Source organism: Garra rufa, chromosome 8 (assembly GCF_049309525.1).
Source record: "Garra rufa chromosome 8, GarRuf1.0, whole genome shotgun sequence".
NCBI lineage: Eukaryota > Metazoa > Chordata > Actinopteri > Cypriniformes > Cyprinidae > Garra > Garra rufa.
Genome location: NC_133368.1, coordinates 3,425,266 through 3,442,129, shown reverse-complemented (window position 1 = coordinate 3,442,129; position 16,864 = coordinate 3,425,266). Strand labels below are relative to the sequence as shown.

General features: G+C 35.6%; 1 protein-coding gene across 1 annotated transcript in view; it reads left to right on the top strand.

Annotated features, from left to right (window-relative positions):
• The window catches only part of thsd7ba (thrombospondin, type I, domain containing 7Ba), a 149,305-nt gene that overhangs the window by 78,684 nt on the left and 53,757 nt on the right, over positions 1–16,864 (top strand). Inside the window, exon 12 of the mRNA XM_073845928.1 lies at positions 13,247–13,438. Coding sequence (XP_073702029.1) covers positions 13,247–13,438 — 192 coding nt within the window. The remainder of the gene's footprint in view (positions 1–13,246; positions 13,439–16,864) is intronic.

The window sequence follows — 16,864 nt, the reverse complement described above, 5'->3', positions numbered from 1 at the left end:
AGAAAGTCAAATGCTTTTTTACAAAAAAAGGTAAAACAAAGATGTTGGGCATTTTTGAAATTGGAGATTTTGAAGTTTTTTTAAGAAAATGGCCAATTCCTTGGGCTAGGATTGTGTAGAGCCCTTTGAAGCTGCATTAAAACTACAATTTGGACCTTAAACCCATTGGCCATCATTGAAGTCCACTATGTAAAGACAAATTCTGGAAGGTTTTCCTCAAAACCTTCATTTCTTTGCAACTGAAAACAGAAAGACATGAACATCTTGGATCAGATGGGGTGAGGAAATTATCAGTAAATATTTATTCTGGAAGTGAACTTCTCCTTTATTTGGGTTAATTTGAATACAGTTTCTAAAATATGTGTCATCACAGTTGAGTATGTGAATTGTTCATAAATGTTGAAACTTATTCAAATAATACTTACATAAATATAAACAAATAATAGCTATCAGTAATTTAATTCATAGGTCATTGATGAACATATGTGCATTATAAAATATTTCACAGGTCATTAGTTCTATTTTTATTCAAATATTTTTTTTTTTTGAAAATATTTGCATTTGCTAATTAAATATACATGCTAAACATTATATTATATTTGATAATGGCGTATTGTAGTTATTATAAGGACTTAATGTAAAAGAGTATGATAACTCAAAATTGGAAGCCTGTCAAAATAAGCCTGTATTTTTCTAGGCGGCTGCATATATGGAAAAAAAAACACCTAACCCTAAAAAAATTCTAACAAAAGGTTTCTCAGCTGTTTTTTTTTTTTGTTTTTTTTTTTTGTTTTTTTTGTAGTATTAGGTGTCTTTAATAACATACTAAAAGTTTACCAAAGTTTGACCACTAGAAAGGTGTCATTTTCAAGATGGCGTCCAAGATGGGCAGAAAACCCTTAAAATATCCTAACTCCTTCATTATTTGACCTAGCCAAGTAATCTTGGTGTCTAACCCAATATTTTCTGGGTCTATGAATCCGTTGGACTTGTCTAAATTACACTGACATGATTACATACTTATGGAATACATGATGTTGTGAGATTACTGTAAGGTTTTATCTTTGTTTGGGGTGGACTAGAGATGTAAACGATTTATGTCATGTAACTCCTACTCAGTACGTGTTTTTGGACACATACAGCTTTTTTTTTTTAAACACAGACTTGACATTCAATGTAAAAGTTATTGCACCCAAAAGTTCCTTAAATTGGAGTTTTATAACTTTGATCATAAACAACTCTGAATTAGCCCTAACCTTATTAGTGAATTGTTGGCCTTCTGGAAAGTAAGTCCATTTACTGTATATGTACTCAATACTTGTTTTGCTTTAATTACTGCCTCAATTCAGCGTGGCATGGAGGTGATCAGTCCGTGGCACTGCTAAGGTGGTATGGAAGCCCAGGTTTCATTGACAGTGGCCTTCAGCTGAGCTGCATTTTTTGGTCTCTTGTTTCTCATTTTCCTCTTGACAGTACCTCATAGATTCTCTATGGAGTTCAGGTCTGGTGAGTTTTCTGGCCAGTCAAGCACACCAACACCATGGTCATTTAACCAACTTTTGGTGCTTTCGACAGTGTGGGCAGGTGCCAAATCCTCCTGGAAAATGAAATCAGCATCTTTAAAAAACTGGTCAGCAGAAGGAAGCATGAAGTGCTCTAAAATTTCTTGGTAAACGGGTGCAGATGACATTGCACCCCAAATCATCACAGATTGTGGAAACTTAACACTGGACTTCAAGCTACTTGAGCTATGAGCTTCTCCACCCTTCCTCTAGACTCTAGGACCTTGCTCTCATCCGAAAAGAGGACTTTGGACCACTGAGCAACAGTCCATTTCTTCTTCTCCTTAGCCCAGGTAAGACGCCTCTGACGTTGTCAGTGGTTCAGGAGTGGCTTAACAAGAGGAATTTGACAACTGTAGCCAAATTCCTTGACACATCTGTGTGTGTAGTGGCTCTTGATGCCTTGACGCAAGTCTAGTCTATTCCTTGTGAAGTTCACCCAAATTCTTGAATCGATTTTGCATCACAAGCCTCTCAAGGCTGCGGTTCTCTCGGTTGGTTGTGCATCTTTTTCTTAAACACTTTTTCCTTTCACTTAACTTTCTGTTAACATGCTTGGATACAGCACTCTGTGAACAGCCAGCTTCTTTGGCAATCAATGTTTGTGGCTTACCCTCCTTGTGAAGGGTGTCAATGATTGTCTTCTGGACAGCTGTCAGATCAACAGTCTTCCCCATGATTGTGTAGCCTAGTGAACCAAACTAAGAGACCATTTTGAAGACTCAGAAAACCTTTGCAGGTGTTTTGAGTTGATTAGCTGATTTGCAAATCAGCATATTCTAATTTGTTGAGATAGTGAATTGGTGGGTTTTTGTTAAATGTGAGCCAAATCATCACAATTAAAAGAACCAAAGACTTAAACTACTTCAGTCTGTGTGCAATTAATTTATTTAAAGGGGTCATCGGACACAAAACTAACTTTTACATGTTGAATATTAATGTGTGTTGGAAGTTTGTGTACACAACCACCCTACAATGATAAAAAAAATTTAATCTTTAAAAGTAATATCCCCTTTTTAAAATCGGGTCATTCTCAGCTTCTTGTCGTGACGGAACACCAACAGAGGGCACTCCCACGATAGTAGATTGACATGAGCGTCTTACCTTAGATCCGCCCTCACCGAGCTGAAACAGTCCGACTCTGATCGCCATTGTGTTGACTTAGGTGCAGAGGAAGACTCTAATTGAGGGATTGAGGTGTTCTGTTGTTGGATGTAATACTGAACATAGCAGTAGTCATTTGCTCCCGACATCTAAGCTGCTTAAGAGGTAGAGGACAATGTTACTTTCTTAAAAGCTACAATGCTACATTTTTAAAAGGAAAGCGCCGATCCTGATCTACATATGCGTCTCTGTTTGAGTGAATCTTAATAATGTGCTTGTTGGCAAGTTTCGCCGATAAACACGGCTAAATGCAGCTAAACGCGGCTAAAGTAAACATTACAGCTCCTAATCCCTCAGCAGAGAGCATTTGCATTTAAAGGGTCCATGCGATAAAATGAGCTGATATTTTGCAGAGCTGATTTTGACAAGGTAAAAGGGTGTTTTTTTACACTACTATTGAGAATTTTTAACCAAGTATATTACAGACTTTTCATTAAGACCCTAAAGAATCATATGAATCTTGACCCCTTTAGTTGAATTACTGAAATAAATTAACTTTTCCACGACATTTTAATTTATATATTTATATTTTAATTTTATAATTTACCTGTATCTATCATGCAAATATGCTAATTAAAATATTACTTGGCCAAAACATGTATCAGGCACGAGTATTCCTGGTCTAGGAGGAATACAAGGGAGTAATGGTCATTTTAAGGACCTGACGGCCGCCATTTTAAAAATGGGGCCTTTCTTGGAGTCAAACTTTGGTAAACTTTTAGTATGTTTTTAAGTACATCAGATACTACTGTAAACCACTGAGAAACCTTTTGTTAGAAATTTTTTGGGGTCAAGCCATATTTGCAGCTGACTATTCTCAGAATCCTTGAATTTATTGAGATCGAATTAAACTAAATGATTGTATCCAGAAGTTATTACGTTTTAACAATGCAGTGTGATGTTTTCCTGACCTTCCCCAGTTTTTCATACATATTGAAACCTATTCAAATATTACTTGTATAAATATAAATAAATAATAGCTATTAGTACTTTAATTCATAGGTCTTTAATGAACATATGTGCATTATATATTGCTTCACATTTCCATTCAAATAATGTTTTATTTTTAATGTGATTTATATGGAAGTATCTGTATTCCTATTTAAATATACCTTTTAAACTTTATATTATATTTGATAATGGCGTATTGTAGTCATTATGAAGAGTTGTAAAAGAGTATGATAAACTTCTTCAGTAATATTCTACCATTCCATATTTTTCACAGAAACCTTGAATTTATTGAGATCGAATTAAACTAAATGATTATATCCAGAAGTTATTACGTTTAGACACAATGTAGTGTGACATTTTACTGACCTTCCCCCGGTTTATCAGAATATCATATTGGTACAATGGAAGAAAGCTGACATTTTTGTGCCGAGTCAAAGGTCAGTATTATTCCAGATATTGAGTGCATTCATTAAAATTAATGAGGCCATTCATTAGAAAAATAATAAGTCTGTGTAAATGTTATATCCTGCCATGGAAGATTCAAATAGCCAGCAGTAAGTAGCTGGTATAGTACGAGTGCCCCCACATGAAGGTTAGGATACGGATTACATGAAGATGGACTGCAGCGAGCACTTGGCTGTGTGCAGATTGAATTTCATGGTTTATTTAAACCAGCACTTGACATACTGTTGACCTCCCCTTGGATCTCACCACATGAGGGCATAAATTAAAGTAAACAATAAATCTCGGCTAATTTACGAATGTTCACCGATTCGTTCCTGCTTTTTATTCCAGCAGAACTAACAGCAAGTACTGCCACCACGACTGCAATAAGCTCTTGTTTTAGCTTAGCTAAGTGATTAAAAATTACGCAGGTTGTTTATGTACCCGGATGATTTATTGTTGTATTTTAGGCAAGCATCCCCGGCTGGTGTAATTTGATTATGCTTGGCGTACTCAGGTGAAGTGGTGGCTTGAGACAGGCACGCAGACGCTCACCGCCACACAGATGCAAATGAGCCAGCAGCAGTCCTGCTGTGTTTGAGAACACTTGCTCTATCAGCATCCTCCAAAATAAATAACAGGGCTAGAAGGCAAAGCAGTAAATTACACTAAATGAACCAGAAAGACTGACACCTCTGCAAAACTAACGTGAACCTTGCGCATATTGTGCTTTCGCAGACAGATTTACGGCGACAGAGCAACCAGAAGCCATTCGTTTTCAGTGAGAGTTGGAGATGTGAGGTGATATGACTGTTGATTACTATTTATGTATAATGTTTACACGTATGTTTTTGTACATTTAGACCAGGGGGTGTTTCCTTCGAGGAGGCAAGGGAGACATTGTCTCCTTAAAAAAATCGTATTAGAAAATAATTTGTAGTGCAAAAATAAAACAACGCAAATATTACAAAATATGACATAAAAACATGTAAATCACTTGTGTTTTTAAAGTAGAACTGTCCAACAGTGACACCAGCAGATAAAGTTACAACGGGTGTCCACATCTTTCTCACCTCCCCTGAGCCCATTGAGTTTTAACAGACCCCCCTAAAGCGTGCGGTGAGTTTAGTTGGGGGTAATTGAGAATGAATGAGGGAAAGTCACGTGAGAGGAGGCAATGCCTCCATTGTGATATGATTGGATATGACTGGTTATGATTGGCTGTGATTGGTTTATGCCATAAATCCCGCCTCTTGTGTTCGTGCGTGTTCTGTGTTCGCGAATCAGTCTCAATAAAAATGTATAATTTAATTCTGTGATGGCAAATATGAAATTTCAGCAGCCATTACTGCTTCAGAAATCATGCTTTTTTTAAATAGATTTTTTTATATTCTATTTCCTATTGTATTTACTCTTATGTTTTATCAATTTTATGAATTTAATACATTCTTTCTGAAAAAAAAAGTATTAATTTTGTTAACAATCTTATTGACCCCAAACCTGAATGGTATGAAGCTAAAATAAAAAAGTTGTAATGTCAAATTAATTAAAAACATTAAATGCTTGAACACTATTTAATTTAATTAATAAATAAAATCAATATTCTCTAAACCTAAAAGGATGCATATAATGCATTTATAAGCATGTACGTAAGGTGATTTATATGACTGATGTTTTAGATGCTGTTTTTGATCTACAGAACACTTCACATGTAAATCCCTAAGATCACTAGTGAAATCATGCTGGAGGGTGGCATTATATCACTGCTTGTTTGTTTAAAGTTCAACTCTACTCACCTTCGTCCCACTGTCAGCGGTCACTGTCATTCATATCAGCCTCAAATCACCAACTCTCATTGAAAATGAATGACTGGATTCCAGTGTAGGCAGATTGTTAAGAGACGCTCACACTGACAGCTCTTAAACACTTTGGAGGTCACCAAGTCACTGCAGAGTTGGTTGCTAGTTCATTACGTGTCTTTGCACAATGAAACCTTTACTGGCAACTAACAGTACCATGAACGCTCCTGTTATAGTCCACAAAACTTTCTGCACATGAAATCTGTATTGTCAGATGAGTTGTTTTTTTGCATCATAGCATGTTAATGGAGTATTTTTGGATTTGCTATGGTAAATTTTAGCTGGCAGAAATTTACATCACTTTCAGTGTAAGTACTTCTAGGGTGAATTTTTGCTGCTGGTGTTTGATGCATTGTCATTTTAGTCTTGGTTTGAAAGCTGCTTGTACTTTTTTGAGTGAGGGATTTTATTTTGCACATTTTAAATTGAGCACCTCTTTGGTGTCCACTAAATCATGTCAGGGGTATTTAAGAAGGCACATATATTGATTATACAATACATGCTGATCTTCGTCTCACATTATGGATTAAAATGTCTCAGTAAATCAGTTCCCATTATTACGGGGTGGCTGTGGGAGTGTCTTCCACAGTGCCTGTTGGTGTTGTGAAGAGCTTCAGTAGTCATTTAATTGGGCTTAGATTCCCACATATCAAAACCTTAATTTTAGGAGCACATGAAAGGGTTACTCTAATGAAAAGAGTCGTCTTCAGGTTTTTTTTTTTTTTTTTTTTTTTGTGCACTCGGCCTGTGCCGTTAATGAGTACTGAGGAGCTTAGCTGGCAAGTCTGACAGTCTTTTTAAGGGCCAGAAAAGTTCTCTGCCGTGTCCTTTTGAGTAGTCAGCAAACATTGTCACCTTTGTAAGTGGCTGCATTATTAAGTTGATCCCTGTCATGAGCTGAGATAAGAATAAAATGTTAACAATAGGGAGAGGAGATAAACTGAAAGAGAGTGGTATAGGGATGGAGGAGAGAGGGGAAATAATTGTGCTAAAAATGGGCAGCCTGGGCGCTCCAATCAGAATGTCACTACTGTCAACCTTTCCGTCTCTGGGGCACTACGGGAACTGCGAACGAGTGTGAGGAAGAAAAGGAAGCTAGTAGACACAGAGTAGGAGGCAGAAACTGATGTCTACCCTGGGAGCCATATGGAATTCTAAAGTGTAAAAGAAAATTGTATCTCATCTCAAAACTCACATTTAACATTTGAATGTGATGGGCAGAATGCTCAAAATCAATATTCAATCCTGTGCACAATGTCATTTTAGGTGCATAATATGCTACACAGTTCTCTTAATTCTGATTTGTCGATTACATCACTCAATATTTTTTGTTTAATGACCACCAGTCGCCTTATTTTAATATAATAAATCAAACTCAAACTGGTGTTTAATGTTATATGTCCTGCCGTTCTTTTTAATGCTCACCAATAATGCATACAAGAAAAATATGACAATTTAAAATGTTTTCTTTTCATGTTTTTTTTTTTTAACATGTGACTGATTCTTGTGATGAATTAGTCATTACTGCAGTCTTCAGTGATCCTTCAGAAATCACTCTAATATTCTGATTTTGTTCTCAAAGAAACATTTTTACTCATCATCAGTGTTCAAAACAGATACAAATTTATTATTTGATGAATAAAACATGTATTTGATGAACAGCATTTATTTGAAATAGAAATCCTTTGTATCATTGTAAATGTCTTAAAAAACAGGTCGTATGTTTTTTTTAAGTATTTTAATATTGTGTTGAAGTCCCCTATAACAGGTTTAAATGCATTTAAGGTCAGAAAACATTGTAATTTGTTTAGAATATACATTTATACATATTTGTCAATCAATTTTAAATGATTAGTTCAAACCAGCTTTAAGCTTAATGCAGGGTTGCCAGGTTTTCACGACAAAACCCACCCAATTGCTACTCAAAACTAGCCCAAAAATAGCCCAAATGCATTTCGAGGGGGGTCCCCCACTTTCCAGGGGATAAAATACACATTATGTGGTGGGGTTCCTCTGGTAAAATTAGTATTCCAGGGGCTAAATATCACGTTATTGGGGTCGCTTTAACTTGCAGATATGAAAAACAACCTGCAGACTTGGCAACAATGGCGCAATGTCTGTAAAACCCCCCTTCCATCAGTTATGCTCTGATTGGTCAGCTGTTATATAATGGCCAATAACGTTATATTTAGCCCCTGGAATGCAAATTTACCAAGGGCAACCCCGACAAAATGCGTGTATTTTACACACCGCAAAGTGTTTTTGAATACCCCCCCCCCCCCTTGAAAAGCGTTTGGGCTATTTTTGAGTAGCAGTTGTTTGGGTTTTGTTGTGAAAACTTGGCAATCCTGATGCACCTTTACATAAAACAACAATGTAGTGTTTATTTATTTATTTATTTATTTATTGACATAAAAAGCATTTTGTTTAACACTTATTCAAGCGAGTTGTGCCCAGAGCTAAAGTTTAGCTGTTAAACTGTAAACACATGACATAACAAAACAATAATGGTGGACATGTTAGCTGAGTGCTAACGTGACTAACTGACAAAACAACAGAGTTTGTAAACCAAAATAAGTCTAAGTTACAGTCTTTATTATTAAATGAATTATTAAATTAAAGGAAATAGTGGGTTCACAGCGAATTATCAGAACTATTTCAGTAAGACAGTAATATTGTGGTTTACCAAGAAACCTAAAGCTGCACTAAGTATACATCACATATTAGCACAAAAAACGTGATATTTTTAGCACTCAATTGAAAATGTACACATAACATATCAATCGTACCTACAGGTTGTGGTGTCTAAATAAAGAAGATTAGAAGCCAAAGAAGATAAAAGCCAAGAATATATATTAATTTCTCCAAAAAAAGAAGAAAAAAAAAACACAAACCACAAACAAACATTTGAAAGGTAGTGTATTTATTTTTTATGATCTGTTTAAATATTTAATAATCAACCAAACAGTAAGATTGATTTTGCATTAATGATGACTGATATTCCCTCATGCACATACACTGTAGAACATAAAGAGTAGAGTGTGAAAATAACAGATAAAATGTTTTTGCAATCATAATTTGAATATGTATGTTTATGACTGTAGAAACACAAAAGCAAACTATGTTGTTTAATTTAAAACACCATCCCACATATATATACTATCTCCACCCACGTTATTTTGAAGTGGAGAGAGCAAACGCTTTGGTCAGAGAGCAACATTTGAAATTCAAATAGGAATCGATAAGTTGTGTTAAAGGCATATGTGTACATGTATGCCTCTTCAAAGTCATCAGAGGGTCACTTTGTGAGATAACAGCCCTGGGGAAGGTGGCGTCCGTGTGGATTTGAGTTAAATTTGATTTCGGGCTCTTAAAGTGGCACTTCAACATGCACAGGGTCTTTGTTTTATATTCTAAACTCTGTATTGATCCTTTCTTCTGTGGTCGGAGACTGTCTGGCACAAATCTGCAAGGGTTGGAATTTTATTTCCTGCAGATCGGAATCAATACATTATTAATTATCAATGTGGCACATGCAGTGGAGAGTGAACACCTACTAAACACTGGCAAAAAAACAACAACAACAAATGCTGGGCATGGAGGCTCACTGTTGCTGAAATAACAGAATCTGTGTGTGCAATAAAGTGCAAATGTTAATTATTACTCTTTGAAGTGAGCTGGTAAAAAAAAATGACAAAGTGTATATTGCATTATTTACTTTGTGTTATTTCTACTATAGAGGTACTGTTGTTCAGTCATGGTATCAGACAGTAAAATATGGTACTTCAAAGAACATCATGTCACATGGCCAAAAAACACAATATTTTCTTGGAACCACACCCAATTGAATTAAATCATTTAAATGAATTAAATGATTGTAATATATAAAAACATAATAGTTACATTCTAATATAAAATTATTATAAAAAGGTTTTATAATATTAATATAAGTAGGAATTTTACCTATCCATCTTATTCCGTATCCAACGCAGAAGTAAGCTTATAGGTGAAATGCCCATTTTATTACCCGCAATAGGGAAATAAGGAGAAGAATAACAACGTGCATTAAATGATCAAACTGTTTCCGCTACAAACCACTGTGTTCATAATTAAGACAATACATTAAAATAATATAGTAAGACACGCCAATTTGCAATATCAAGCAACAAAACAAGCCAGACTTATAAAATGTACAAATGGCCGCACCCACTCTTACGGAAAAAAATAAGGTGGATATGTCGAAAAATGTATTGATTTACAAAATCACTATAACACTACCACTCTCAGCCTTTTTGCCAGTTATAGACTGACATACAGGTTTTCTAGCTTGGAAATATAAAGTTTTAATTAGAACAGAGAAACTTTTATAATGAGCCCAAGAGCATGACAAATTTTAACAGTGTACCATTGTGAGAGGTGAGAATTTTAAATTTGGCAGTTTAGTGACACCTTTTACCTTAGCTTAATTTGTTTCTTTGTCTGCATCTGTCCACCTCATTTCTTTAATCGTTCAGGACACAGTGTTGTTATCCTCTGTTTGCATGCTTTTTTTAAGGTATGAAATGCTTGTGTAATTGAGATTCCAGAAACTTTGTCAAGAGTCACTAAATCGGCGATGAGGAATAAAATTAGATAGCTTCTGAGGATCTCTTTACTACACTACACTGCCCTACAAAGCAAAAAGGCAGTAACTACGCCTAGTGCAGAACTGAGAAAAATGACTTTAAAGTTATCCTGTCATCCAGCCTGTAATCCAATTACTGTACAAACGACTACCATTTTTCTACAAAACGACACACATTTGAGATAAGATATTTTGTCACATAACAAAGGATGCCTTGAATGTCATGAAAATGATAATAACTCATTTTTGACCAAAAATGCAGTTACTGCCTTTTTGCTTTGTAGGGCAGTACACTAATGCTAGTATTTATATGACAGTAAAAACATGTTTAATGTTAGAAAGAATTTATTTTAAATAAATTCTGTTCTTCTAAACTTTCTGTTGATCAAAAAATCCTGAAAACAGTTTGCACTTTAAAACATTAAGCAGCACAGCTTTCTTTAACATTAATATTTAACTTTATATATCTATTTGTATATCTATCTATATTTATATATATATATATATATCTTTAACTTTAATATTAAGAAATGTTTCTTAAGCAGCAAATCAGCATATTAGAATGATTTCTGAAGGACACTGAAGACTGGAGTAATGATACTAAAAAATTCAACTGCCATTACAGAAATAAGTTACATTTTAAAATATATTCAAGTAGAAAAGTTATATTTTAGTATTACTGTATTTTTGATCAAATAAATGAAACATTGTTGAACATAAGATTCTTTTCAAAATCTGTTCCAAACCCATAAGACCTTTGTTCATCTTCAGAAAACAAATTAAGATTTTTTTGATGAAATCTAAAAGCTTTCTGACCCTACATAGATAGCAATGCAACTACTATGTTCAAGGCACAGAAAGGTAATAAGGACATTCATTAAATAGTCTATGTGACATCAGTTTTTTGTCTTAAGAAAACAAAAATAGTGACTTTTTTTCAACTATTACTTCTCTTCCAGGTCAGTCTGCCACCATGGTATTCGCGTTGCTGTTTATGCAGGGTCAGAAAGGTCTCAGATTTCATTAAAAATATCTTAATTTGTCTTCCAAAAATGAACACAGGTCTTACAGTTTGGAACAGCATGAGGGTGAGCATTTTTGGATGAACTAGCCCTTCCACTTTAGTTTTTTCTAGGGCTGCCCTCGACCAAAGATTTTTTTTGGTGTACTAGTAGTCATTCATTTTAAGCATGTTTGTTAATAAACCATTTAAATCATAACGATGAGCTTTTAATTGGCTTCATAGCCTAATAAGCACTCAAGCACATAAATAACGCTTGCCCCAGCACACCAGCAGAAGTAATGATTATGGATGTCAGGATTAACATTTTAGTAGTTTATTGATAAACTAATGTTTTTTTTTCCGGCTTGAGATAAAGTCGGCGACACTGACTCGCCATCTCCGCAGTAGTGGATGCGCCTGTATGCATGTTTCATATGGATAACATAATCTGAGAATTTTTGTTTTCCATTTGAATTGGTTCATTTGAAAGTAGACATTTCGCTCTCTATATATTTTTCATGTTTGTAAGGTAAGTATACATATAGTTTGAGTTTCGCGTTTAAGTTCACTGAGTCCAAGATGGCAGAAAGCGCATCCTGTTTGCTTTCATTATTTTACAAAACCGCAATGTTTTGTTGCTATTGTGACTGCACACAAATAAACATAGAGTCTATACAGATTTGAAAGATGTATGACTCTTTTCTGTATGACCAACAATGACAGTATTTTAAGAGCAAGTGACCGCACAATCCCATCTGTCATGCAGTGAGCGCACTACTATTCAGTTTAGCGCACATTAGATTGAGCGGCCATGTAAAGTTGCTACTGCTTACATATTTCAAATGACTAATAAAACTTCGGTTGACCAAACCTCTTCTTGTCGACTAACGGTTAGTCGACTATTAGGTGGCAGCCCTATTTTTTTATACTGTATATTAAATATTGCATAATGTCTTGGTCGAAAGAGCAATTAATGTGTTTTTAGTCATTCTTCGATGATATTCTGTGTAAACAATGTGAGCTCAACCAATAATAAGACCTCCTATTTAGTCTGAAAAGTTTCCTTTAAGTGCCATCGTTACAGCTATGTGTTAACTGTGCTCCTATGAAAAGCCTCTGCTGAGTGGAAGCGAGCCATGCTGTGGAGGACTGTGTCAAAACATGTCATCATGTAAAGCAGAGTGGCAAATTTAAGTCAGTGAGCGAAAAGTCCTCTGCACATTCTCTGCTGTCTGCGAGGAACACATCACGTTGTGGGTGGAATGGATGCAGTGTGCTGAAAAGGTAACAGGTGGCTTCACATTTGCCAAGCATATCATTTATCGTCCCTCAGTGGCATTGATGCAGAGAAGGACTATTTTCATGTGAGAGGATCTGAAATAAGAGCAGTTGAAAAAAAAGTAAAGGGAAAAAGTTAATGTCTTTTAGTGTCCATACCATGCGCAGTTCGACAGTGAATACAATTCCATGAATTTGAATCCACGTTAATGCTGTTTTGAGGAATTGTCATGTCACATTTATTCTGTTAATAAATAAGGCTGATTGGATTAGTGTTGGTACCTTTTTTAAAGTAAGCATCAATGACTTTTGACAATTGTGCTGTTGTATTAAAGAAATGTTTGATTGTGTGTCCTCTCAGGAGTGAGCTGTGTGGATGAGTATGATGAGATGGCAGCTGTGTCAGAGTGTCTCCGGTGGGCCGGGCCGATGCCGTCACGCTTCAGGAGCTGCTGGGTTGCGTGCAGGGATGACTGCACCTTCAGTTCCTGGTCTAAATTTTCTGAATGCTCTGCCTGCGGGAGCCGACGAACCCGCAAACGCACACTAACAGGTGAGATCCTTTGAGAAAACTCACGGGGTGATTCGGAAAGTTGTGAAAATGTAACACAAGTTATGGCAGCTCCACACTTTATGTGCTAATTACACAAATGGGAAAATGCTATGAGGCTGGAGCACAAGGGATTAAGCCACTGTGCTCTTTAGCAAGCTATGTACCTCCTCGTTGATCCAAGAGGTTGTGACTTTAGCTTTATCTAGACTGAGTTCTCTTTTGCAGCTTATTTTGCTTGACCAGTCAAATACACACAAAAATATATCAGTTTTGGTCAGAATTTATATAAACGCAGTTGCTTATATTCTAAGTAAATGTAAACAGTTGGGAAAAAAATGGATATGTATCAATATACTTGATCAGTTGCATGAGGTCTTAAAGTGACAGCAGCCTAATACTGTATACGTGCTGCAAAAACTGTATTATAATATGTATTTCTTTATCATGAAATTAAATTACCTGTGTCATGAAAAGATTTTGGTCATACTACCCACCCCAATTATGGAGAAAATAAATAAACAATATTAAAAAAGGTCAGAAAGTGTCAATAGAAAGAAATACACCTCATTTTCTAATGAGACATTTGACACTTATACCATATTTATACTTTACTATTTCTCAATTATTTTACTTGTTAATTCCAGATTTATTTTTTTACTTTATTATTTACTTACACTATCAGTCAAAAGTTTTTGAAGAGTAAGATTTTTTTTTGAAGATTTTTTCTATTCATCAAAGAATCCTGAAACGTTTTAAAATATTAGTAATAATAATAATTAAATAATATATAAATAATAAAATAAAAATAATAAATAATAAAACATATTAAACAGCAAATCAGCCTATTAGAATGATTTCTGAAGGATCATGTGACACTGAAGAATGGAGTAATGATGCTGAAAATTTAGCTGACCACAGTGTGGGGCCGCATTTCAGGGCCCAGTTTATGGCAAGGGCCCCTCCCTGGCCACAATAGTGGACAAAGGTTTGCTACATTTTGATTGGATCTTGGTGGACTGACATAAGCAAACTGTCCAACGCCATCAGATAAGGATGCCAGGACAACTGCCAGACACCTCTTTGAGGGCATGAAGAAGACCTTTGGTACAAAACCCGGGAAGGACAGAACTTCCTATTGGTCAAGATGCAGTTCTGCCCTCCACCCACCTTGAGACTGCTTCCTAAGGTTTGGTCCTGTGACGGTCATAAAAATTCCTTAGGATCTCCAGACGCAGCAGCAATGGGTGAAACAAAGAGAGATCACTATGAGATCACTAGATCATAACTATGTTTTCAAACCTTGAACTGATGCGAACCATAACACACACATCTGATACTTATTCAGAGAAATAAGTATTCTCACTGACAGCGATGTGTAGTGCAACATCTTACACAAACTCAGCTGTAATTTAATTTAATTCATTTATATTTGTAAATGTAGATATACATGTTTGAGTAAATAAAAAATAATTATTTATGTATTATTATAAAAAAGTAAACGTATAAATGTATACATATATGGTATAAATTAGTTTGTCTCACTGGAAAATATTTGTTATATTAATAAATCTGATCCTGTGTAAAAAAAAAAAAAAACGTTATGAAGAAAAAAATACTTTAAATTATCATGTAGGTACTGTATTTGTGTTTTGATGTGCACTGGCATGTTTTATCAAATAGTTGTCACTTCCCTCAGGAAATAGAAGAACAAGGTTAATTATATTCATTTCTTACAGTCAGCAGAGTGTTTGTTTAGTGCTTAGAATGGAAAAGTCACACAACAAAACAAATACTGTGACAGTGAATAAACTAAATCCTTATACCGTAGCAAGTCGATAAGCTTGTTTATATCCCGACAAGGTCGGGTACAAATTAGTGGCGTATTTGTAAAATCCTTTGAGAGCTAGTGCCAAGAGGTACAATGGCTTCTACAGTGTCACAATTGTAGTATCACTTGAGGGATATCATTTTAACAAAGGGAGTAAGCTGACAGACAAGTCAGCTTTAGTATATTCCTTAGCTGAGCATAATCAGCTAAAGCTAGAGGGAAAAAAATGGTTTTGGAAAAGGAAGTCAGTTAAAGTAAACTTTGTGTTCAGTGCTCCAGTTGGCTCCATTGAGGAGAATTGACGTTAATTATTTCATTAACTATCCTCTCCTGCTTTCCTTTAGCGTTACTGCACCTACCCAACATATTTTGACAGTCCTGTCTATCATCAGAGATCAGAGACCTGCTGTGAACTGCTCTACGGGCAAATTTTAGAGCTGCCTGTTAGGGAATTACTGCAGTGCTTTCTCCTTTAGTTAGTTTGTTCGCATAAAAATCATGATTGGCTCTCATTAAGATCCTGCACGTCTCACGATGTGACGTATTGACTGTGTCAGATCAATTTTCAAAGGCTTTCTCACCTCACACTTTTAGGAAATCCCACATCAAAGGTGATCACACGCTAAAACGTCAGATTTCGACATAGAAATTCAAGAGCATTAAAAAAATCTGAAATGAAGCCTGAAAATTGCAAGCTAAGATTGTGCTTCTTGCTTAATCGAATGCACAGTATCCAGCAGGTGATTTCTGGAGGTGTCATCAATAATAAATGGCCACTGTGGAAAGTGTGTGTGTGTGTGTGTGTGTGTGTGTGTGTGTGTGTGTGTGTGTGTGTGTGTGTGTGTTTTATATACATATGCACATACTCTCACACATGCAGAGAAAGCAGAGAGCAGATTGTCAGTGAGGCTGCAGTGTACTGACAGAGATTTCACACTGCTCGAGCTGTTTTCTATCACTGACCGCCTCTGTACACCAAAAACAGATGGAGGCTGGCAAACACTTCTCTGGAAGCTTCTGGACACCAGTGAGAGTGTGAGTTTCCCTTTGCCTCTAGCTCAGTCTCTGTGTCCATCTCACTCAGTTTCTCTATATACTGTATATAGAGTCCTGCTGTGAGACAGTTAGATAGCTAGAATGTTTATGAGGGAGTCAAAGAATCATTCCCTCAACAGATTTGTTTAAACCACACTGATTTATTCGGAAATAAAACAAGTGACTGTTTTTATTAAATTATTCAGTTAGTTATTTAATTATTTATTCAACCGATTTATTCATAAACAGGATTTATTCTATGCAGATTTATTTGGGTTCAGATCTGTTGTGTGTTACTCTTGCTCAGGGACACTCAACCAGTGGTGGATGAAGTACTTGGATAACGATATAAAAATCTCACGATACGATAATATTGTCATATAAAGTCCACAATACAATATTTATTGGGATATTTAAAAAAGACAAATGAAGACTTTTTGTACATTTTCGAGTTAAATTCTTCTATCTAATGCACTTTGAGAGTTCAAAATTAAGAGCTCCAACCCATGTTCTTAACTAAGAAAACAGCATGTTTGCGAATGCGTTTTTACATCATGTTCACT